The following is a 25,521-nucleotide window of genomic DNA, read 5'->3' on the forward strand; positions in this document are numbered from 1 at the left end:
TTAACAAATATTAATGAATACTGTAACAAATGTATTGATCATTGTTATTTCATGTTAGTTAATACATTAACTAATGTAAACAAATGAGACTTTAACCAAGTGTTAACCATTAAATGACACTTCTTCATAATATATTTTAAAAGATCAGGATAAAAGATTTTTTTATTAAACATTTATTATGTATAACAGAGCATTTACAGTCACATTAACAATCACAATATATACCACAAACAATAATGGTTAACATTGTGGAGAAAATGGACCTATAACTGTGGAAAAGGGAGATGGATTCAGCTTTCACATTAGTTCTTTTTTTTTTTTTAAATATATATATAATCAACATATATGATCTAGAGATATCCTATGTACAAAATAAAGAACATAATTTTTTATACACATTTGCTCACAGGCACAATAACACGTACACACATACAGAAGCTTAGCGTTTGATGAGGTGGTCTCGTATCTTGAAGCTGATGATGCCCAGTATCACGAGCGCAGGCAGGAAGGCATAGAGCAGGAGGAAGTCTAGTGTGTAACGTGAGAGAGCTCCAGGATAACCCTCATCTATGATCATATTACCACTGTCTACCAGACAAGCTCCTGGCAAACCAGCTAAAGGGGCTGAGAGACAAACGGTTAGTCAGAGGATGTCCATATGCACACCTTATTCATTATATGTGTTAAAAATCCCATGAACCAAAAAGTTAATCCATGTCTATCCATTTGATTCAGACAAATATTAGCAGATATACACTACCGTTCAAAGATTTGAGATCATTACTTTTTTTTTTTTTTAAGAAACTTTTATTCGGCAAAGATGTATTTAAGTCACTATGAAATCACTATGGACATGTTTTTTTTTTTGTTTTTTTTTGAATATTGCAGTGTTTATTCAAAATTATTTAAACTTCATGTGCCCTCATAATCTTTTATCAAAAACTTTTTTCATGTTTCGAGAAGTCTTTTCACTCAGATACAGTATATCACAATATAGGGAAGAAAATACCATTTCTGATTCATGCAACTTTGAATTGATCAAAAGTTACATTAAAAACACTCCTATTTTACAATTTTACAACATTTTAAATAAATGCTGTTCTTTTAAACTTTCTTTTCATCAAAGAACCCTGAAAAAAATATTAAGCAGCACAACTGTTTTAAACCTTGATAATAATAAGAAATGTTTCTTGAGCAGCAAATCAACATATTAGAATGATTTCTGAAGGATCATGTGACACTGAAGACTGGAGTAATGATGCTGAAAATTCAGCTTTGTATCACAGGAATACATAACATTTTAAAACATATTCAAATAGGCTATATACCTAAACAGTTAAATGCTAATTTAGCAATATTAAAGTTTTTCCTGTATTTTATTTTAAAATATATTTAAATAGAAAAGTTATTTTAAAGTGTAATAATTTTTCACAATATTACTGTTTTTACTGTCTTAAAAAAAAAAAATGAGCAGAAGAGACTTTTTTAAAAAACATTTACAAATCTTACTGACCTCAAACTTTTGAATGGTAGTGTAAGATTTTTTTAATTTACAAGGAACTATTAAAGGAACAAGCCAACTTCCTGTTGGGAAATTCATTATCACCGGAAATTAAAAAAATGTGTTTGTCAAGCCATTTCATAGGGTCCATTTTGAGAATACATAAGTTTGAAGAAGACAATGATTTTTCTTACTGCAGGTGAAGTTTAGGCCATAGAACTCAGTGACGATAAGGAGCTCACAGCCGTACTTCTGGAAAGTTAGATAACTCAGCCACTGGAATACTTCAGGCATTTGTTTAAAACCCCTGAAAGAATTATAAACAAGACATTTTTCAGTTTCTGAACTGTTTTCTAACTGGTTAGAGTAGATTTAAATCAAAATGCTGAACAATCACGAACAGTAGTGTATTCTTTAGCACTAAAAAAACAAACATGCTGGCAAGTGAGTATCAAAATCATTTCTTCACCTTAGAAATCCAGAGCCCACCATGATTCCAGCTATATTGAGTAGAGCGACCCCACTGTTGACCATATTGGGGTCTTGAACGACACCCAACAAGACCAGCGTTAAGAGTTCACCTACGATGTGTGGCACCATGACCACTGCTGAAAAACACAGGAAGCGCAGGGGATCTGGGTTCATCCCAACAATCCTAAAACACCAAACCACACACAGAGAAACAGTCACGATCCATAGACCAATCAATTTGATTTGATCCTAAGGATATTCCCCTGGATTTGAACCCTAGTAACCCTGACCCGAGCTCTGATGAACTCAAGTAGCTTTACACAGACACACACCCATACCTACCAATACAGGAAAGAGCTAAAGATGAACACACTGATAATGCTGAAGGGCAGGATATGGATGATGTAAGCCAGAAACATCTGCCATTTCTGGTACAAGCCATCTTTACTCTCCTGGTCAGCAATGGCCCTTAAAGCAGGAACTGTTTTTAATCAAGAAAAACATTAGACTGTTATCCACACTTAAAAGTGAAAATACAGTGGCAGACACATCTTGTGTTACCAATTATATGCTATCTCAAGAGCTCTATGTTATAGGTCAAGCAATATTATTTGACATGCAAGAGCAATTTGTGAGGCAATACACCTCTTGTGTGTTTCTCTCTCTTATCTGGTGACCTACAGTGAAATGAGACTCTTATCGTTCATAAACTGATATATAAAGGACAGGGATTAGGTTTCCCAAAAGCATTGGCTTAATTAGTCTAACTGCTCCATCACCTTTACCATCAATTCTGCCATATAATCTGTGATTTGGGAATATATAAGAATTGAGTATGCACTCATTTGTTTGATACATCAGAAACATATGTGCATAATCTTTAATAATTAAAGTTCTTGCTGCCTTGTTGAAATGCAATGCCACAAATGATTTTTCTCACTGTCACAATCTCTAACAATCTCTTAAATGTTAAATGTCTAACAAACTCTCATGATAATGTGTCTATTTTGAGGCACTTTGACTGTGGATGAGATACTTACATAGAGCCACAGCATTCAGCATGCCGGTATATGGTGATGCACCCATAGCTTGGTAGATTATACCGATTCTGTCCTGCACGGCACCTTTTGTTACATCTTTACCCAGCTTCATGAGAAAAAAAGCAATAAAGAGGCCGTAGATGAGATTCTGAGAGAGGCGCATGAGAATGCCCATCCTATCACGAGACACATTGCGTACGGTCCGCCTGTGTGTGTGTAAAAGAGAGAAATGCATGAATAAATTTAAAAGCTCAAGCTCTTTAAAGCAGAATGGATTCTGATTGGCTGTCAATGTTTTTATTGTTCATCTGCTGGAAAAAATAATTCTGAAAGTGATTTCAACGATATCGTTTCTCTGTGTCGTGGCTTCTGCTTTACCTCAGGAGGACATTCAGTTTGGACAGGCAGTTGGGGGACTCCTTGCTTTTGAAGGGGATCATGGGTTTGTCTGATCCTTGGCAGCTTTGCTCGATCCTTCCCAGCATGCTTTTAAAGATCTCTGAGTTCTGGTAGGCTGATGTGATGTCGTGCATGCGGCTGTAGGTGGCGGCTTCCCTCTCGCTGCAGCGTGTGTCCACAGAAGTCAGATCAACTGTTCATTACAAAGGATGATTTGATGAAAGCGAAACACTTTACTGGATCCCCATATTTTTAGCAGTAAAGATAAATGTTTTTTTAATACCAGGACATCTTAAAAACTGTATAATTCACTCAAATTCAAGCTGAAGTCTAAAGAAAAAAACAGATCTTGGGTCATCTTCTAAAGCCCTACCATAAATATCAAAGGGGTTGCAGTACTCAGGACACTCATATCCACAGCTGCTGAAGAAATCCACCATCTCCTCAGGCTGCCCACAGAACACCAGTTCCCCTCGGCTCATGATTGCTATTCGGTTAAAGATCTGTAGACATTTATACATATTTCAGTCATTTTATTGAACATAATCTTCTAGACTATGTCACTTTGATGTAAATCATTGCACTGAATGTAGAACATACTAATTTAATACAGATATATTGTCATATGAACCATACAAAGACTGAACTTCAACACTTTATGTCATGAAACAGGTTAAATTAAAATGTTGTAAGTAGCAATTTACCAAATTTTGGTAGAAGTTAACAACATTTGGCATTATGTAACTGTAAACCTTACAAAATCATTTGTAGTTGCTTTTAGCCATAATGCCTCACAAGTCTGAAACCTTTCACCATTTGAAATTGGATAAACTCCAAGTTAAAAACAAAAAAAAACACATTAATTAATTTTTTTTACATTAATTAAATGGTAATATCTAATATTAATACATGTGAAACAACACATTTTATGTTTAAAAAGGTGCTATACAAATAGAATGTATTATTATTGAGTGTATTATGAGTACATGCTGAGTCATCAACCTTTTTGTCAACCTTTAGAAGAAAACTAGCATATAGAAGCACCATGGTCTAAAAGCCACATAACTCAAAGGCACATTGGATCAAGGTCACGTTTCTGATGGGCTACGGCCTGCTACTTACAGTACATCTGGTTATCAGCCCTGAGCATTGGCCACTGCATCACACATCCTTCCAGAGTTAAAACAGTAAAAAGTCTACTCACTCTGAATAGCTCTGAACGGGGCTGGTGGATGGTGACTATGACTATTCGATCTCTTCTGGCCAGCTCAGCCAGCAGCATCACGATCTGATTAGCCGTCATGCTGTCCAGTCCTGTGGTTGGCTCATCCAGGAGAATCACCTCTGCCATAACATAACGCAAAATGGAAAAACAGGAGAAGAAATATAACTAATGAGAAACTTTCCACAAAGTCCACTCTCTGTCTTTTGAGAGACAACTTTGAGTGTCTCATTAATTCAAGTAATTAAAGCAATTAATAGATTTGCCATTGTCTAAAGTTAGAGCCAAATTAATTGGCTGATGAATTAATTTACTGCTTGATTGGAGAAGGCAGCAGACGAAAGCCACTTATAATTGCTGGTTTGTGTTCAGGTTGGAGTGGCCTTAACTAATCCGTAGTCCACGGTCCCAGGAGACCCCTGAGGTCCAAAGAGCCAGATAAAGGATCCAGAGGGACACTCATCGACCTCAGCTTAATATTAAAAATGTGATAACCCACTTTTAATATCTACTTTAGTCCCTTTCACTCATTTGTCCATTCCTCAATAATCCTTTGAGGGGCTTTGGGTCACTGTGCTGGTCGCTCTGCATTTAAATAACATTTAGTCTTTAATCATATTTAGCTACTGCAGCACATGTGAGGGTTGCATCATCTGAGGAAATCAACACATGCTATACAGTGTTTGTACATCATACCTAAACAAACATTACGCTAGTATGGATTAATATTTATTCAGGCAAGTCAGGGGGGCAGCACAAAGCACTCACTTGGGTCCTTAAGCAGCTGGCTGGCAATGGAGACCCTCCTTCTCTCTCCACCAGAAATGCCTGGAAAAATGCGGCCTCCAATCACACTGTGAGCCACATGTCCCAAACTCAACTCTGCCATGACCGCGGTTACCTATGGCAAGTCAGAGTGGGATGAGGTTGTTAAGAAATTATTTTTTTATGCTTTCTGCTCTACGAAAATATATGTATTTGAGGTTTATTCATTTGCTTTGAGTGAGTTTTTAAACAATTGCTCAAAAAATGAGTCTTTTTGCCTATCTGTGATGATGTGGCAAATGAGTTGTGTGTGTTTGACATCTGTGAAGTGAATGAGCTCACTTTCTTGCGTATGGCCTCAGTAGAGTGTTTTCTCAAAGCAAGTTGAGCAGTGTATGTCAGAGTCTCCTCCACAGTCAGGTAGCTCAAGAGATTGTCACTCTGAGAGAGAGAGAGAGAGAGAGAGAGAGAGAGAGAGAGAGAGAAAGAGAGAGAGAGAGAGAGAGAGAGAGAGAGAGAGAAAACATTCTATGTAAGCATTCAAAATAAAGCTATATTCCCACATAAAGAATACTATAAATACTGTGAATATAAAGGGATAGTTCTTAAATTTTAAAAGTGTGATTTCTAGACCAGGAAAAGTTCTGAAAATGAATAAAATCTTAATTAATTAAATGTTTTATAATGTATATAATATTTATATATCTAAACAAATTAATAAACATTTTGTCAAGCTCCTTAATCGAGTGGTACAGGGATGATGTCAAAACCCGGAAGACAAATTCGCCACTGGTTTCCTCGAGGTTTTCCTATGGGGTTTTATAATGTTTTTTTTTTCAATATATGAGTAAAATAAAGCCTGTGGTAATAACTTGACGATACTTTGACATTCTGTTTTACAATGTAAACTCCACACACTCACACCCCAAACTGTCTTATCTAGTTACTTATAAATGTACGTTTTCAAAAATAAACATAACTGCTTTAAAATTTGCGTTTTCGATATGAGTGTGTGTAATTTATTGTAAATTGAAAAACCCTGTTAAAAAAAAAACCCATAAGAAAATCTTGAGGGAACCAGAGGTGAATTAGTCTTCCAGGTTGTCACATCATCCCTGCACAACTCTATATTTTATCAGGTATAATTTGGTATTTGTGAGTAAAAAAAAAAAAAAAAAAAAAAACTAATCACAAACTAGAAAAGTCACGAACATTTACTAGTAATACAAAGTGTAAACCCTGTAGAACATCCAGTTATTGGAATTACAGAATTTCGTTTTATTTAAGTATTTTATTTATTATTTTAATATATTTCTGTAAATAAAAAGTTTGAAAATGAACAGAAAATAGTCTTGGAGTCAAAAAGGTTGAGAACCCTTATTACTTTTCATTCATGGACAAAATAGTGTGAAAAAAGAGCAGCTTGATCAGTCTGTTAAAAATCCCAATTTCTGAAACTTCTAAGAAAGAAATTACCAAATGACATGAGAGTGAGTAAATTATTAAATAAAAAATTTTGGGTGAATTGTCCCTTTAAACAGCTCCCATGTTCATCCAATAGTATCAGCGATAATATGCATTTTTTAAAGGTTATTCTGGTAATGCATTAAAGACTGACATTATCAACACAACATTTCATCATTTTTCAACTTTGCTCCTGAGTGGGCAAGTGCTCTTAAATGTCACTGCTTTAAGTTCTTATCTGTATTTGGAGTTTAGGGCTTGTATTTATTAAGTATTAGGCTTATTCCTTTGAGGATTGAAGAAGTCATAAGGTTGTTGAGTTTGTGAGTCATGTCTACATATATCTGTAATTGCTGCAATTAGCTATCATGAGTAACATCCCTGATTTTAACTTCTTGATCAATTAAGACAACTTCACATTTCAGGTTGACTAAACTTGATATTTTAAGGCAGCATGAAGACTTATTGGTAACACTTTAAAATAAGGTTAATTTGTTATGCATGAACTGATAATGAACTGCACTTATGCAGCATTTATTAATCTTTGTTAATGTTAATTTCAACATTTACTAATACTTTATTAAAATCTTAACATTAGTTAATGCACTGTGAACTAACATGAACAAACAATGAACAATCTTTGTTAATGTTAGCTAGTAAAAATAAAGCTAACAAATACAGTAACAAATGTATTGCTCATGGTTAGTTCATGTTAGTTAACACATTAACTAATGAACCTTATTGCCCAATTATATATATAAAAACATAATTACAGTGCTGTTGAAAGCAGAGTTAAATGGTTTGTGATTCCTGAAATGAACTGTAGTATTTGGCAAAAAAAAGTTTGAACTGCTGAAAAGTACTTTCTTCATAACTTCACTTTCAGCCAGTATCTGTACATTTAGCCCCTGAGACATTTAATTACTGGATTAGATTATAGCTTCCTTGCATCATAAATTTAAGCAGTAAAAATTACCTGTAATAATGGCAGTCTTGCCATGGTTATTTAATTTTCCGGAACATATGCATGAATAGCTCTGAAGAATATTACAATGAACTCATGTGTAACGACTAAATTCAGAGTTCACTCTAGATGACCTTTACTGCAAACTTTACTGCATGTGTTTAAGTTTGGTTGTGGCAGACATGACCTCTAGATACTATAATCAATCGCTTTTTTATCTATATATATATCTTCTACAGTTGACTAAAGTTCAGTCACATATAGCCCGTGACATTTATATTGACACGCACACACGCACGCACGCACGCACACACACACACACACACACACACACACACACACACACACACACACACACACACACACACACACACACACACACACACACACACACACACACACACACACACACACACACACACACACACACACACACACTTGTGGTCAAATTGTTTTATGTTGAATACTATATTCATAATTTAACAAAACAAATCTCACCTGAAGAACATAAGAGAAACAGTCTTGAAACTGCTCTGTTTTTAGCTTTCTTCCATTTACAAAAATGTCTCCCAGAAGGTTACCAGAATTCCCAATTCGTCCTGCTATAGCATCTAACAGAGTGGTCTTTCCAGAGCCTTGAGAAAAAGGTCAACAAGTTTATTACTTTAAGATATGATATGACATTGACATTCAAAGAAATTATCTTTGAAGCCTTATGTAATGTACAATTGCATAATAAGTTACTTTGTTCATTCTGTTGCTTACTGTTTGTTCATTTTAGTGTCTAAATGCATATAGAGTGAATGATACTGGAAAGATCTATGAGAATATGATTTTATTAAAATATATATATATTTTGTTTAGTGGCACTTAACCCCTATCAATAAATAATAAGAAAATCTATATTCCTTAAAATGTCAAATTCACCATTACATTATCATGTTAAATAACACAAATTAACACATACTGTAGCTGAGTATTTATTTCACAATAGCATATTGTGGGCTCTGTAATGAAATGTGTTCTAAGCATCACAGTCATTTCGTCTACCAGGTTTTCAGTCACTTACCCGAGTTTCCCAGAATTCCCATTATCTGCCCACTGTCCACATGAAATGACACTTCATTCAGTATTTGCCTTGTCCATTTTTTTCTAAAAGATGAAAGGTCCCACCAGGGTCCTACATGTTCACTGTAACACACAGCAAATAAAAATGTTTATGAAATGAACAAGAATTTTAAGTTTGTCAGTATTTTGTTTGAAATTGCAGGATGGAAATGAGTGAAGAAAAACACAGATGTGAAGACGGTACAGTCTAAAATCATGGGTTAACAAAAACAACAAAGTTTGGGTGGTGAACAAACACAGCACTGGGTAAACACAAGACCAAACACATTCTGGGTTAATCTGAATGAGCAAGCATTTTTAGAGTGTATATGTATACTTTAATGAAAGACTAAAAGCCTAATAGTTGGGTTACACTTTATTTTAAGGTGTCATTGTTACAGTGTAATTATATATTTAAGTATCGAGTACTATTAAGCAACTACATGTACTTAACTATAGGGTTAGGGTTAGGCTTAGGGTTTGGTTGAGGGTTAGTTGCATGTTATTATGCATATTTTACTGTTATTACTATGGTAAGTACATGTAACATATGTAACAAATACACTGTAAAATAAAGTGTTACCTATAATTGTTGCCATACAAAGTCAGATGACGAGAGGTGACTGTGGCATTTAAACGTTCATTCACTGATCATTTAATGGTAGCTGCATGCTTAAAAATTTAAATATGCTCATAACTTTTATATATCTGGCTTATGACTCACTGGATTTTTACACAAAAAATGATATACATGCTAGTAATGTAGCAGTAATCTGTCAATAATCACATGTGCTGTAAGTGGTTAATCAACAGAATAATTCACCACATATAAGAAATGTAGATTTTTTTTTATTTAGGCATATGCATAATTTTAGACATCAAAAAACATTTTAATTTTAAAAAGCTTAATTTTAACATTGTGTTAAGATTAATAAATATACAATCTCATATCTGTGTATTTAGCACTTTTTTATCTATTACTATAAGACGTCTTAAACAAGCTTCTATATTTAACATCTTCTTTAAAATTAATTTAAAAGATCTTAAATACATTTTTACATCAGAAAATATGTTCCTGTTATGCACTATTTTTATGAATTACCGTAACTGAATTAACAAAATTATTTAAAAATATGTATTTTTTATTATCTATCATGTTAAAAAGAAATTTAAGCATTTTAGTAATAACTAATATTAAATAATATTGATATCCTTTTAAGATTTCAAGTTCTAAAGGAGGGGTTAAAAAATATTGTTTGTGTAAAGTTATTTGAGTATTAAAAAGCTAAACTTTAAAAGTTCTAAAACATTGACATTTGACATGATCTTGAGAACTTATCATTCATTAAAATTGATGATGGTTAATATACAGTACATGTGTCAGGACTCAGGTGCAGTGGTGAATTAACAGCTGAACTGGAGCAAATTCAGAAATAAAGCTAAAATAAGCAGGTTTACCATTAACCCGGTCCAAAATTATGGTTGAAGATTCAATCCTAACTTGCATAGACTGTGAGTTTAAGACAATCATCGATTTCACTGGTTTCATTTGATATCAATGAGATATTCCTACCTCACAGTATAGGACACATTTTTGACGCTCAGGCAGCATGACGGATCTGTGTAGTCTGGGTTTGGACGGGCCGTTCTCATCTCCGGCACCACCTTAAAAGATCCATTCAACCCATTCTTCTGTAAAATGTCCTGCATGGAATAAGATTGACTCATTTTCTCTCATCAATGGTCAAACTAGCCTGAATAACAATGTGACAGTCAGGTCCACGTCTTCAGCTCTCTGAACTCTCCAGCTTGTATTTCACTGATTAAGCTGGAACCATAAACAGTGACTCTTATCAGTGGAACTTTGCTCCATTTGCTATATAGAGCCGCTTCTCTCTGCCACCTCTCAGTTTTCTCCAGGACAAGAAGAGGAGCAGGTACTTCTCTAAGCAGGACACCAGACCAGAGGGGCACAGACCCCTTTTCACCATGTCAGACCAGAGTGTTTTCCATTCAGGAGACAGCTTCAGCTCTAGAGACAAGAGACAGAGCAGGGTGAGTTCATAATGAACTATGAATATACAAGCAGTCGCTACATAAAAGTTAACCTATATCCAGAGGAAGATGTTCACATTTTATAAGTGTTGTATTCACATTCATAACAAGAGTATAGGAGTATTTCCATGCTATTGCTTTATTTAGTCAAGTTTATTGAGTGCGATTCTGTACAAATGGCTCTATTACATAAATGGACCCTGAACCATGCAGACAACTCAGTCCAGTTCTCTTATCTGCTGGCATTTGATAGATCTGATAAAAAAATGCGGAATCTTCGTTAAACCCGATAAACCAAAAGTACTGACACAAAGAACCAAGAGTAATAGATTGTGTTTAAATGTAAATGAATGATAATCAAATATATAAGTGACATGCATCTGCACTGTGCATCAACTGCATGTTTCAACACACACAGGGTCGAGACACTCTTTTCTCATCTCCAGAGGAGGACAGCAGTCTGTATTTTACTTACAGCGGAGGTCGCAATGAAATAGAAGTCCGCAATCTGAACTATGAGGTTAGAAATCTTTTCAGTCTTATTTACATTTACAACAAATTACTCCTCAAATTACACTTTTCTTCCTGTTTTCTTCTGCTTAAGTACTTAGATATTGAAAGAAGCTTGACTTGACTTCATCCATTTTTGAAATTTTTCAGAAAGTAGAACATACAAACATGCAGTGGGCCCCCCCAAAAATTTGGACATATAAGTTATTTAAAATGTATGATGGGCAATTTATATACACTGCATTCACTACTTGGTCAGTAGATTATTTTTTTATTTTTTTAAGAAATCTCTTATGCTCACCAAGACTACATTTATTTGTTAAAAAATACAGAAACAACAGTAATATTGTGAAATATTATTACACAGTAAAATAACTTTTTTACTGTTTAACTTTTTAGTTTTCTATTTGAATATATTTTATAATGTAATTTATTCCTGTGATGGCAGAGCTGAATTTTCAGCATCATTACTCCAGTCTGCAGTGTCACATGATCCTTAAGAAATCATTATAATATGATGATTTGCTGCTCAAGGAACACTTCTTCTTATTAATAATGTTGAAAACAGGTGTGCTAATTAATATTTTTGTGGAAACGAAACCTGATACATTTTTTCAGGATTCTTTGATGAATAGAAATTTTTAAATAGCAGCATTTATATGAAATCATTTGTAACTTTATAAATTATGTTACTGTAACTTTTGAACAGTTTAATGCATCCTTTATAAAAGTATTTATTTATTTGATGTATCTTAGTGACCCTAAACCTTTAAATTGTAGATGTATAGATATCAAATTAACTGGCCAAAAACACTTTTCAATGCATTGTACAACACACTGATAATAAATTGTTCAAAATGACAAAGAAAAGGTTTTATAATTTTCTGGTTTTCAAATATTAGTGTTCATTTTCATAGTTTCTGTAATGGTTACTCTTTATCCACTAAAAATTCAGATGGCCGAAGAATGGGTCCGAATCAGAAACTGAAGTTAGTTGCCACTTTGTTGATGCCACTTTGCTTGATTTAACAGGGGGTCTAGCAATTATTGTTTGATCTAAAAAGAAAATTGTAACCAAAAAAAAAAAAAAAAAAACTGTTAACTAAAAATGCAATATTAAGTTCTTACATCAACCACATACAATACTGGCCCCCGACTGAGCCTGGGTTCTCCCAAGGTTTTTTTTCTCCATTGGGTCACCTGATGGAGTTTTAGGACACCATTAGGTCACTTGATGGAGTTTTTCGGTTCCTTGCCACTGTTGCCTTTGGCTTGCTCAGTTGGGGATATTTTGGGGATATTTAATTTTATTTTATCAATCAATAAATTCCTCTTGAAACAAACTTTGTTGTATTGTTTTAATTTAATACTGTGAAGCTGCTTTGATACAATCTGTATTGTGAAAAGCGCTATACAAATAAACTTGACTTGACTTGACAATATTTTAACAAAGTCAACGATAAGAAGCCAAATGTGTCATTGTTCATACCACATTACATTGTATTAGCTTAAGTTTATTAATTATAGGCTTTATTCCTCAGTTATAATTCATATATGTAGGCTATATAATTCAGTTTTATACATAATAGGATCCCTGCTCCATCTTTCTGTCCACTAAGAGCCTGCCTAAAAAATTTGAAGACCCCAAATCTAATACAATAACATTCAAACATTTTAAAGGCCCAAATAATTACATTTATATTTGCATACAGGTGGACACAGCAGCACAGATACCCTGGTATGAGAGGCTGTCAGAGTTTAAGATGCCCTGGGAAATGCACAGCAACAAGCAGACGGTTATAAATGATCTAAACCTACGTGTGCACAGTGGCCAGATGCTTGCTGTCATTGGCAGCTCAGGTACGTCAAACTTTACATGTGCAGAATTCTTCAACAGTGCACTTTAAGTGAATAAAACCATCATAAAAAGCCAGAAAGAAACAATGTGTTTGTTGCAGGCTGTGGAAAGACCTCCTTACTGGATATCATAACATGTCGAGATGAGGGTGGCTCCATGAATTCAGGAGAGATTCTGATCAACGGGAAACCTTCCACACGTTCCCTGGTGAAGAAAAGCATTGCTCATGTGCGGCAGGATGACCGCTTGTTGCCGCATCTCACAGTACGAGAGACGCTTTCCTTTGTGGCGAAACTGCGGCTGCCTGCGCACTTCACACAGGAACAGAGAGATCAGCGGGTGAGCAAATGAGAACATACAGTAAATGCTTACATAATTACCCAGTTAAAGGTTATGCGTGATTAACTGTCAGCATCCCATCTCACCTGTTGGGGGTGTGTTTGACCTTTACAGGTGGATGAAGTCATCGCAGAGCTGCGTCTGAGGCAGTGCGCCAACACACGAGTGGGGAACGAGTATGTGCGGGGAGTGTCAGGTGGCGAGAGGAGGAGGGTCAGCATCGCTGTACAGCTACTCTGGAATCCAGGTGAGTCTTTGACAAACCAACATAGGTATGAAATGAAAACACGCTTAAAGTCAACAGGAAATCAAATGTGACCCTATTTACATTAATGCATTTAGCAGAAGCTTTTACCCTAGGTGACTTTGCATTTAAGGCAGCCTATACACATTTTATCAGTTCATTAATCAAACCCATGACCATGGCCTTGCTTACTTGATAGTGCCATGCTCAACGGTTTGAGCTTCAAGAATTCTATTTACTTGAATAAAGCATGTTCTAAATATTATTGTTTATGATTCATGCACATTATTGTTGATGATTCATGCACATTATTGTAGATAAAAACAATGTTTTGTCTTCGAAATCAAGCAATATCACGAGCAATAGTGATGTTGTTCTGAATAGACCTTATTCAGAGCAGCGCCATGACAGGAAAGAAAGCGAGGCTGTGAGATCACTTGAAATTTCCCACTGCTCATGTTGCCTGCAGTTTTTGTCAACTGAAATTTCTTGGAAAGGTATATTTTGCAGTGTTTCGTCAGCAGAACAATCCAAAAACACATAAAATAAATAATAGTACAACAACCCAACCCACCTGAAGAGATGTCTTTCCCTCACAGCCAAACGGTGGTGAATATATCTGTGATTTGGGTCTAGAAAAGAGGAGAAGATTTACGTGCGATTATGAGCGTGATATTACTTTTATGCAACAGTTAAAATAAACAAGAAGTTAACATCAAGTAACTTACATTTAAGTTGTTGTCTATCTTTGCTTCGCCAAACAGCCAAAGCAACCGTCGGCGTCGCGTCTTTTTTTAACGAAAAGGATGTGTACATTAATTTATTTCTAAAGTCTTCTAAACCCGAAGACCATAAAGTATAAAAGACTAAACATAATATAAAAAAGCTAAACTAAACTTATTTCCAAAAGTAGCTTATTGGTTGCAAACACCATGCAGATTGTAAACAAAAAATGCACGTTAGCGTTTTTAAAAAACGTACTTGAAATACTCTGACTGAATTAAAGTCAAAAATGAAAATCCTAAACTTATTTTATTGCAGCTAAGTTAGTTGCCAAGACAGCAGTTTTCATTTAGCCTAGTTTAACTTGATGTAGTAGGCTAATACAATAAAAACTAGCCTATATAGAAAAGGAAAAAAAATGACAAAATAGAATTATCCATAGACATCATATCATAGACATCATATCTATGGAATTATCCTTCTAAAACTTTGACTAAAATTAAAATGAAATTGGAAAATATATATATATTTTAATTAAAAGTAAATAAAAACATAATAGCCTAGTATCTCAATGATACTAAAATAACACTGGTCAGAATCATGACTTAAATATATTTTATGTGTTTTCAGGTATTCTTATCCTAGATGAACCTACTTCAGGTCTGGACAGCTTCACAGCCCATAATTTGGTCATTACATTGTACCGTCTGGCTCGAGGGAACCGCCTGGTGTTGCTGTCAGTCCATCAGCCTCGTTCAGATATCTTTCAGCTCTTTGACCTGGTGGTGCTCCTGTCTTCTGGTTCAGCTGTGTACTGCGGTCAGGCCAAAGACATGGTACCTTACTTCACTGCTCTTGGGTACCCGTGTCCACGGTACTGCAACCCCTCTGACTACTACGGTGAGTAGAAAAGAATAACCAATGTCTTTAGTTGATCATGTGGTTTGGGTTGTTGTATCTGAACTGTGAACTTCTCTTGCAGTGGACTTGATAAGCATTGATAGGCGCAGTCCTGAAAAAGAAGCACAATGTTTGGAGAAAGCCAGGACGTTAGCAGCCCAGTTTGTAGAGAAGGTAAAGAACACAGAGGATTTCATGTGGAAATCAGAAGACTGTGGTCCTTCAGCATTGGACACCCCTCAAAGGTAAATTTTGATATTCTTATTGTTATTTGTTCTTTCATACTGAAGCTTTCATGACAAGCATTTATAATAACCTCACATACATTAATGAAAATAAAAAGCACAGATGCTGATAATACAATTTCTATACCAGCAGTGTTCCTCATGTTTTGAATAAGGAATCAGTGATCACAGTTTCCAAACAGAAGGATCGCCTACCAGGAAAAGTGCAACAGTTCACAATCCTAATCAGGTAAATAAACTGGAAAATGCTTTTTATTGTAAAAATGTTTAGCTCAAATCTTCTCCTGAAAGCTGTTTCCCTGTCTTTTTTATAGGCGGCAGGTATTTAACAACTACCGGGACCTGGTGACGCTGGTGGTTCATGGTTTGGAAGCCTTGCTGATGTCACTGCTCATCGGTTTCCTTTACTTCGGAGCTGGGGATGAGGGTCTTTCTATCCAAGATACTGTGGCTTTGCTCTACATGATAGGAGCTCTGACACCATTTGCTGTTGTGCTGGACGTCATCGCAAAGTGTGGGTAAATTCAAATTTTTTTTACTTTTTTTTTTGGGTGTCTCCTGAAGTCCAGTGGTGTAATATTTTGTTTTTTACAGGTCATTCAGAAAGAGCCATGCTTTATCATGAACTGGAAGATGGCATGTACTCAGTCACCTCATACTTTTTTGCCAAGGTAAATAAACTGCGTTATGTTAGAGCTTCAGAAATGACAGTGGTGTCGATGTATAGACCTTTAGGCATCACAATAAAATCACCTTTTTTATATATTTAATATACAAATTTCAGATTGTTGTAAATGCTGGACACATATAGGATTATATTTTTTCTAGAGCTTTTCATGAACGTGCAGTTACAGAGTCAAAAGTGTTGATCAGTTTTTTGGCTTGGGTTTTGTAAAATGTTTTACAATTGATGGTTGAACAATTAGCAGTTAGTTCTGGTCCTCGAATTTGATTAGCCATGCGGCATTCACTATTTATATCATTCCACTATTCTGTGTTTATGCATTCCAGACAGACTGTCAGTTTGTCAATTAGTATAGTAGGGATTTTTCAGTGACTCTTTCCTCGAGTTACATCATTAAACCAGTAGGTGGCGACACGTGACTGTCTTGTGAGTCAATTGAATTCTTCACTCAACCCATTTGTTCAAACACACTGATTCATTGAGGGACTAAACATCATTGTTATTGTTAACTAAAACAATTACAAATTGTTTTCAGTAGTTAAAGCTAATATAAAATAGAAATATTAGATAAAAACTTAAACAGCTTACTGAAATAAGTTAAAGTACTAAAAAAAAAATGGGCAATTTTGAGTAAAAACTATAAGTTGCTCTATATTAACTTCTGGTTTATTAAAGCAATTGCGGCAATTGCAGAAGTTGCAGCCTTACATTTTTAGTCAATCAACTTGGCTGTATAAGTAATTTCAACTTAAATTATATTAAACTGACTTTAAAAAATGAGTTGGGTCTTGTATAACTTGTTAGGAAAAAAGTTGACAATTGCTAATCTTATTTAGTACATAAAGTAATGAATAAGTCATGTTGTCATGACTTATTGATCATATCATTTTTTACAGATTTGTATGTCATGTACCAGTCTTTTGAATTTAAAGTCGGCATGAAACGGAACTTGCAATAGTCTTTTCTTCCATTTTGTAACATATATCTGAGTGAAACTGATTCTGGAATGAGAAAAAAAATGAAAGGCGGGACTTGATTTCTTCCTTCGGGAAGCTGGGTGTTGTTAACTAAATGGAAGCAGATCTGAGTGCCAGTTTGCAGTCAGTTGAGGAGAATATTTAGTTCCACCCTCCCCTGAGACACACATCATGAAGAGAACAAATGTCGTATGGAGGGGGAGGTGCATGGATAAATCATTTATAATAAACACTGCAACATTCTGTAAAAAAATAATACGAATAATTAATTTTGATTTCATGGCAACTTTATTAGACTTGAATCATTATATTTATTAATATATGTTTCTACTAAGACAGTTAGAAATTGAAACTCTTGAACAGCAGTTACATCTGAGCTAAATAACATTTCAAACAGAAGTGAGTGACATGACAGGGAAAGGTCACCAGTTGAATATTAGCTCCTGTTTGACCGGTGGACTTTGTCAGCTCTTGACGTTAAATGAGATATTTCAAGCGCCAGTGTCTCTTTCAGGTCCTTGGTGAGCTGCCAGAGCACTGTGCCTTTACACTGGTATACGGTGTGCCCATCTACTGGTTGGCTGGGCTCAACAGCGCTCCCGACCGCTTCCTTCTCAGCTTCCTGTTGGTGTGGCTGATGGTGTATTGCAGTCGCTGCATGGCCCTATTTGTGGCGGCAGCCCTGCCGACATTGCAGACCTCGTCTTTCATGGGCAACGCTCTCTTCACTGTCTTCTACTTGACTGCTGGCTTTGTCATTAGTCTGGAAAACATGTGGCTGGGTAAAAACATCACTGAGATAACTGAACTGACACTTGCTACAAATCTGCTAGTATTCCTTGAATTAATACTGATTTTCATTACCAACAGTGGCGTCTTGGTTTTCTTACATATCCTTCATGCGTTGGGGTTTTGAGGGAATGCTGCAGCTTCAGTTCCGTGGGACCAGACTCCCAATCTCTATTGGAAACCTCACTGTAGAATTTGATGGGATTAAGGTGAGTAATCTGACTTTACTGAACAACTATGATTTATATTCATGGATACATTACATTAAAATGTTACGCTTTGTTTTCAGGTTGTGGAGATGATGAACATGAACCAGTATCCACTGTATTCCTGCTACCTGGTGCTTATTGCTGTTGCTTTAGTTTTCATACTGCTCTATTATCTCTCACTAAGATTCATTAAACAGAAATCCAGTCAGGACTGGTGAGGAGGACAGATCAAATCAGCAGTATAAAATCTGGTCCACATTTGCAGCTTGTTCCTGCCAAGAAACCGGTCTTATAACCACAGATTTTCTAAAGCAACTCTGTCAAGTCGAAATAAAGCTCTCATCAAAATTAATATGTTATGCGAAATATGTTGAAGATTCAAAGTATGGAATCTCATTATTTAACTCTTTAGAGACATTTTATTCAGTGTACTGATGCATTTCATCTATTGAGTTCAATCACAACAGAACAATCTCTGGTTTTCAGTTTGAAGGCTTCTGAGATGACTGGGTGATTGAGGCTGAAACTACGTCAACTAATATTGAGTTGTATTGTACTACCACTAACTGCCGCTGGATGGCAGTAACATACTGTGTTTTTTTGCTTTGGTTTTTTTCACTCTTTAAAGTTTACTTAATTATTAACTTTTTGGGTAAACCACTAGACATCATGTTTGGAAGATGCCTTTCAACAAATTTACTGTAACATGTCACAATGTAGATTTGTTACAGTGGTGCAACATACAGATATACATGCTAAGATTTAGGCCTAAGAATTTGCTACTTGACATGTATTTGTGTTTGATTCCTCATGTCTGCTGTTATTTAATGCAGCATGATGTTGAACAGAGAGATAAATAAGAAAAACTAATGCTGTGGTGTTTCAAACATTACTTGTATTTAACAATTAAATATAAATATAATGTCAAAGTCAGTGTCAAGAACAAATTTATTCTGGAAATATTCCACATCTGGGTGTCTCTTTATAAGAAATATTGGTAGCACTTTATTTTACAGTCCTGTTCCTTATGTACTCATTATCATTACAAAAACTGGGTAATAACTATTAACCCTGAACCTAATCTTAACCCATGTTGTTACCTTATATTACTCAGTGCTTTCTTAGGTACGCACATTAAGTACACATAAATGCACATACATGTAAAATAAAGTGCAACCGAGATATCTGTAAAACTGTCTGACTGTGTGCCAAATGTTTCTGTAAAATTTAAAACAAATATTTTATTAGATGCTCATCTGTTTCAGTCACGTGACTTTTTCACTCATCCTCATATTTGTGAATGGAAGTCTATTTTTGCCACATATGGAGATGAATTGTGTATTTAGTATATATAAATGTACGATTGTAAGATTTGGTATGGTCTATGCTAACTTGAGATCTGTAAAAGGGGTTTTTATGACCTGGGATGGATCAAATCCAGTGATCAATGTTGCTTTGCTCCATAAATATGACACACGAGCAGCAAAGTCTGAAACAGATGAACAGCAAAACAACTGTCATTACAGTAGCTCTTAGTGTGTCGGCACATGAAATTTAAAGTAGTCTTAGAATGTATGACAGGAAAAACTATCAACAATAATGTTTCTTAAAATGGAGGAAACTGAAACGAGCCATGCTTGTATAAGACTTCAGTGTGAGTATCAAGTATCAAAAATGGTAGATTCCAAACTGTTTTGATATCATCACTTATATATCATTTTAAAATGTAATGATGCTAGTGAGCTTGCTAAGAGCTCTTGAAAGATGTCATCTCTCTAAGGCATCGCATCAGCTTTTACTCTGCCATCTGCATTTGACTTGAACAAATCTTCTGGTGTTCTCCTGAGCTTCCTCCCGACCGAGGAGAAAACAGCCGTCCACCCTTTGAGACAGAAAACTGCGGGAGAATGAGCTCCACTGCAATAACGAAAAAACACTAAGACATGCAGAAATGTTACATAACGTAATAGCATATAAATAAAATGCACAAAAATGTGATACGAGCAAGTGTCACAATAAATGTCTGACCTTTCATTTGCAAAAAAAAGAAAAAGAAAATCATAATATAGATTATACAGATCAAAAGATTGGCGTCAGTACGATTTTTTAAATAATAAATTCATACTTTTAAGTCCTCTTAAATTTTTTTATTTTATTTTTTTACGCTTTCTAGCCTATTCATCAAAGAATCCTGAAAAAAAAGATTAATAATACAGCAAATCCTGATTTCTAAAAAAAGATTATGTGACTGAAGACTGGAGTAATGATGCTGAAAATTCAGCTTTGCCATTTTAGAAATAAATTACATTTTAAAATAAATTAAAACAGAAAATAGTTATTTTACATTGTAATAAAATATGTAACAATATAACAGTTCTCACTGAATATTTGATCAAATAAATGCAGCCTTGGTGAGCATGAGAGACTTTTCCCAAACATTTTTTTTAAATCATACAGAGTCCAAACTTTTGAACTGTAGTGTAGATGTATTTTATTCAGAGTAAATGCATCTGTGAATGTACCTGGAATCGAAAATGTTGGAATACACAAAGTGCTTCACAACTTTTACTTAGTGGTTTGATATCTAAATGTTAATTTTTTTAAGACTTATTTTTCAATGTTATCTACATTAGAAAATTGAAGAACATGTTACAATGTATTACTGGTATTCAGTGACTTTTGCATTGACAATACTGAATCACGAAAGAGAGGTCAGAGGTCAAACCTACACTAGTAAAGACACCAGGACAGAAGAGCTGGTTCTCTGACGGTCACAGCGAGATCTCTTCAGACTTCAGTTGACTGCCACTGGATGGCAGCGATGTTCTGTTAGTTTCCTTCCACACTTTTGTTCAATTTGGCAAGAGATTAGAGCAGGGCTTTGGTAAACATCCATAAACAGCTTTTCTTTGTTCCAGTCTGAATGTTTATTTATTCAAATATGTAGAAGATTTTACCGCTCATCAAAGCGTGTTCCAATAAGGCTATATCAAAAATCTTTTGAAAGGTTTTTGTAAATCATGCATTTGTTTTAAAATCTAGATAATGTACGTTTTTGGCACTTGTGCTAAATCCTGATAAATGTATGTTTCAAAGAAAACAAAAATTGAAAGCAGGATGCATATCAGCTGATCCATGTTTGCTCCAATGAGATGTTTATTATACAGCATTGTATATATTACTACAAAACTAAGATTATTGGTAATGAAACGGTAAAGAACTTTACTGAGCTTTTCACAAATAATCCATGTTGTCATTTAACGCTTCTTATATGAATATTTCCATTTGTTGAAAACGGCTCATTGTATGACACTCATTTAAGGAACAAACTAAAGGAAAGAGCCACTAAAGTTTTGGGTTCACATTTATTTGCATAAATATTTATGTACACATTAACTATATCATGACATCATTATGAAGGGCAAAAACAAACAATCACAGTATAACACACAAGCTGTGCACATCTGCTGTATATAAAAAAAAAAAAAAAATGAAGGAAGGAGTTTAGTCGTCGGCCGGCCCCATGGATTCGAAGCGCCGCTGCTTCAGTTTGTCTGCGTAGAAACGAAAAGACTCCTGCGAGACAAAAAAACAAAAAGCATTTTTCATTTTTACTCAGTAAGAGGCAAAACAAGCCAAAAATGTCCAACACAATTGTACTTTGAGTGAGTGTTGTGTTCCAGTCAGGCTCTGTGTGTAGTTGTGTTTCCTGCCCTCTAGGGCAAACTAATAACAACCACACGGTCCAAACAAATCCTACGCTCTCTTTTCATCTTACAAACCATATTAATTCACAAATAACATATTTACTCGTTCCCCCTCCCGTAATTAAACAGCACAGGCTCTCTATTTTTGGAAGGTGAGTGCTTTTAGAAGATTACCATTTCTCCAACAATGTATATTCCCTTATTAATGGGGTAATTAAAGTCGATAAATAACAGCCGCTGTGTACGAGAAATGAGGCCAGATGTGAACGGCACCTCAAATCTCTCCTTATCGCCTCTCTCCGGAGACTCTTTGTACTGTGGTATTAGTGGCGGCCGCGGGACCGAAGGAATTGAATGGAGCGGGATGGAGTGCTACCTGAGATTGCTTTGAGAGAACTTAAAAGGTGCACAGAGCGCAGAGGTGCGGTGAGGTTTGTAGATGGCTGGCAGTCTCCTCTAAAGCTGTTGAAAAACACCGGAAAGCAGTTCTGACGGAGTAAATACAATAGCGTGTGAAGTGGACTGAGGCGGCTCTTACGCTACTGTAAAAGTAGGAATATTTCAGGTGTGACTTCTAACTGGACACTAATCAATTAGTGCTTGACCAACTTCACAAATGGTTATTAAATAAAAAAGCTTGACATCCAATCATGCTGAAAAATCACAACTGCCCACACAATGTGTGCACAGCATGTGGTTCATGAAGAAGCTCATGTTTTAAATTGGGCAATTTGTTGCATAAAACCACTTAAGCAAACATCTACATTACAGTTCAAAAAGTTTACAGTCAGTACGATTTTTGTCGATTTTCAGTCATTTATGTGACCAAAAATACAGTAAAAAAAAAAAAAAAAAAAAAAAAAAAAATCTATTTGAATATATTTTAAAATGTAATTTATTCCTGTGATGTGAAGCTGAAATTTCAGCATCATTACTCCAGTCTTCAGAATTCATTCTCATATGCTGATTTGCTGCTCAAGAAACATTTCTTATTATCATCAATGTTAAAAACAGTTGAGCTGCTTAATATTTTCATGGAAACCATGATACATTTTTATTCAGGACTCTTTGATGAATATAACATTTAAAGGAAAAGCATTTATTTGAAATAGAAATCTTTTATGACATAGTTTTTTACAGTCAATTTGAATGAATCCTAGCTAAATAAAAGTATTAAATAAAAAAATATATAGTTTTTTTATTTTAAAAATAGTAACAGTAGTGTAGGTTTGCAGAAGGAAACATACCACTCTATATTCATTGTGTGAGTATTCTATGTGCAAGTAGGGCTGAACAATATATAGAATATTCACTATATTTATGATGATTTTGCTGGAGATATAAACACTGGCGACATCATGAATATCGTAAAGATTTGAGTGTGCTTACAATTTGGCCATTAAATTAAGTTTTCTTCCCATCTTTCCAGCCATTCCTTGACTCAAGTCTTAAGATTTATGAAAGCATCTCAAATTTATGAAAAGCAGTAGCAAAAGTATCATTTGAGTGGTTAAGTCAGACTCATTTCAGTGAGTTCAAATGAACTCTAAATGAACAATTTGCCTTCATAATCGGAGCCGATAGCCTTGTGGGCAGCACTCCTACATGTAGCGTGGTCGAACTGAGTTCGAGTCCCAGCTTACTCTTCCTCGTCCTTTTGTCTATGGTTTTATGAGTATTATGAATTCGAACATACTACTCGGCTCACTATGGAAGCATATGGGTAGCAATATTCAATTTGAAATGTAATATGCAAAATGCCAATGCAATATGTAAAATGGCAATGCATTTCTGCATTTAAATTTACATTTTCCATTACATTTGTGCAACGTTGGTGCAAAATGAAAATGAAAAATCAATTATATAATTTACATTAATTTAGTTTTAATATGTAAATTGAATACAAATATTAAAGCTTTATAAGTTGCAGAATTAAAATTAAAATTACAGAAATGATTAGATACGTTTAACATGTTCAAGTAAAAACTGTATAATAAATTATATTTTAAAAGTTATTTTTCTTAATTGCATTTACGCTCACATTTAAGACACTTGCGATTGCATTTTCATTTCATTTTCATTAAATGTCCCGCAATGAATGTAGCAAAATTGAGCAAATTGAAAATGCATTCCGAGTCCGAGGCGGGGCAAGGCAACAAGTAAACATAGGCTATGTGTCACGTGTTTTGAGGTGTTGGAATGAAACACGGCGGCGGCAGAGCTGATACGAGCGTCAAATTCACTGGCAGATGAAGTGGAGCATGAACCAAGAAATGGTAGTGTTTCCGAAGATTATTACGCGTCTGCAGGTGATAGAACCAGTACGATGTTGGAACGTCTGGGACAATTTTCTGCCTTATCAGGCGTCGTTAACATTTTGCTGCGCTGTTGTTGTCTGATGCTGGACTGTGTTAATGATGGTTTCGTTTTGTATAAAATATTCTCATTGTCTGATACACATATGCTTATCTTTATTCTTATTACTATTAACTATAATTACCCAATAATTTTGGAGATCATACAGCCTTTCTCTGTGATTACAGAATATGACGGGTCAAATTCATAGCTACCGAATATTGTGACCACTCTTTATTTCTTCATAACTGAATGTAATGTTCAATAAAGTGACATGTGATGCATGACCATCTCCCATTTCTATTTTATTAAACATATTGATCAGATATTGATAAATCTATAGGTACAGTAGGGTCACGGAATCTGACGGGTCAAATTCATAGAAGACTAGCCTTTTTTGGGTGAATGTGGAGCAGGTCAGGGGCTGGTGACGTCATCATCTATAATTCAGTGTCTAATAATTAAAAAAAATGAAGCAGCACAAACTAATTTTTTACCGGCCCAAAACAGCACAAACGGCACAAACAAACGAGACTATTTTGCGTGAATTTTGAGTATGCGGGGGGCTGAATGACCTCAAAATGACCAATAAATATTATTTTAATATCTAAGAAACCGAAGCAGCACAAAATAAAGTTTACCGGCACAAACGAAGCACAAACGATTGAGCCTATTTTGGGTGCATTTGGAACAGGTCGGGGGGTGGTGACGTCATCGTCTATAATTCGATCTAATATTTTTAAAGGGGACATATCATGCTAAATGCACTTTTTTAGCCCTTAAATGCATTTTGTTGTATATTTGGAGTGTTTAGAAGTACAGAAAAGATGAAATTATTCTCTTCAGGTGCTTCGTTGATATCTTTATATTCTGTTTTGGTCATATTTTTCAACCGGTTCAGATTTTTCTGTTATCTATGACGTTTTTTGAACTATCACGTCACAGTATTTGCAGCGGAACTGCCAAATAAGGACATTGACTTCCGGCCCAAC

At 35.1% G+C, this 25,521-nt stretch overlaps 3 protein-coding genes across 5 annotated transcripts in view; 1 reads left to right on the forward strand and 2 right to left on the reverse strand.

The window, feature by feature from the left end:
- Window positions 1–152: 152 nt before the first annotated feature.
- abcg5 (ATP-binding cassette, sub-family G (WHITE), member 5) lies at window positions 153–10,698 on the reverse strand. Of its 2 annotated transcripts, XR_014201684.1 has the most exons (14): window positions 10,507–10,698; window positions 8,896–9,017; window positions 8,325–8,461; window positions 5,741–5,839; window positions 5,402–5,534; window positions 4,616–4,755; window positions 3,785–3,914; window positions 3,391–3,604; window positions 3,013–3,218; window positions 2,315–2,453; window positions 1,971–2,156; window positions 1,696–1,808; window positions 342–624; window positions 153–308 (listed from the first exon to the last, which is right to left on the reverse strand). XR_014201684.1 is itself a non-coding variant. In XM_082154244.1 (13 exons), the coding sequence occupies exons 1-13, from the start codon at window positions 10,659–10,661 to the stop codon at window positions 440–442; spliced, it is 1,959 nt and encodes a 652-aa protein (XP_082010370.1). In that variant the 5' UTR covers window positions 10,662–10,698; the 3' UTR covers window positions 153–439. The 2 variants fall into 2 exon arrangements, 1 of the variants encoding a protein (XP_082010370.1); XM_082154244.1 differs by having other exon boundaries at window positions 153–624.
- A 98-nt stretch (window positions 10,699–10,796) lies between these two features.
- On the forward strand, window positions 10,797–20,432 carry abcg8 (ATP-binding cassette, sub-family G (WHITE), member 8). 2 transcript variants are annotated; one of them, XM_082154242.1, is made up of 13 exons: window positions 10,797–10,988; window positions 11,407–11,508; window positions 13,211–13,358; window positions 13,457–13,695; window positions 13,810–13,942; window positions 15,293–15,562; window positions 15,645–15,807; window positions 15,938–16,036; window positions 16,122–16,321; window positions 16,402–16,478; window positions 17,984–18,251; window positions 18,340–18,467; window positions 18,548–20,432. In XM_082154242.1, the coding sequence occupies exons 1-13, from the start codon at window positions 10,923–10,925 to the stop codon at window positions 18,683–18,685; spliced, it is 2,031 nt and encodes a 676-aa protein (XP_082010368.1). In that variant the 5' UTR covers window positions 10,797–10,922; the 3' UTR covers window positions 18,686–20,432. The 2 variants fall into 2 exon arrangements, with proteins under 2 accessions (XP_082010368.1, XP_082010369.1); XM_082154243.1 differs by having other exon boundaries at window positions 15,941–16,036.
- A 1,381-nt stretch (window positions 20,433–21,813) lies between these two features.
- The window catches only part of lrpprc (leucine-rich pentatricopeptide repeat containing), a 63,529-nt gene continuing 59,821 nt past the window's right edge, over window positions 21,814–25,521 (reverse strand). The window contains exon 38 of the mRNA XM_082154235.1: window positions 21,814–22,043. Coding sequence (XP_082010361.1) covers window positions 21,972–22,043 — 72 coding nt within the window. The 3' untranslated portion in view covers window positions 21,814–21,971. The remainder of the gene's footprint in view (window positions 22,044–25,521) is intronic.

This window comes from Leuciscus leuciscus (genome assembly GCF_965113295.1).
Source record: "Leuciscus leuciscus genome assembly, chromosome: 22".
Lineage (NCBI taxonomy): Eukaryota > Metazoa > Chordata > Actinopteri > Cypriniformes > Leuciscidae > Leuciscus > Leuciscus leuciscus.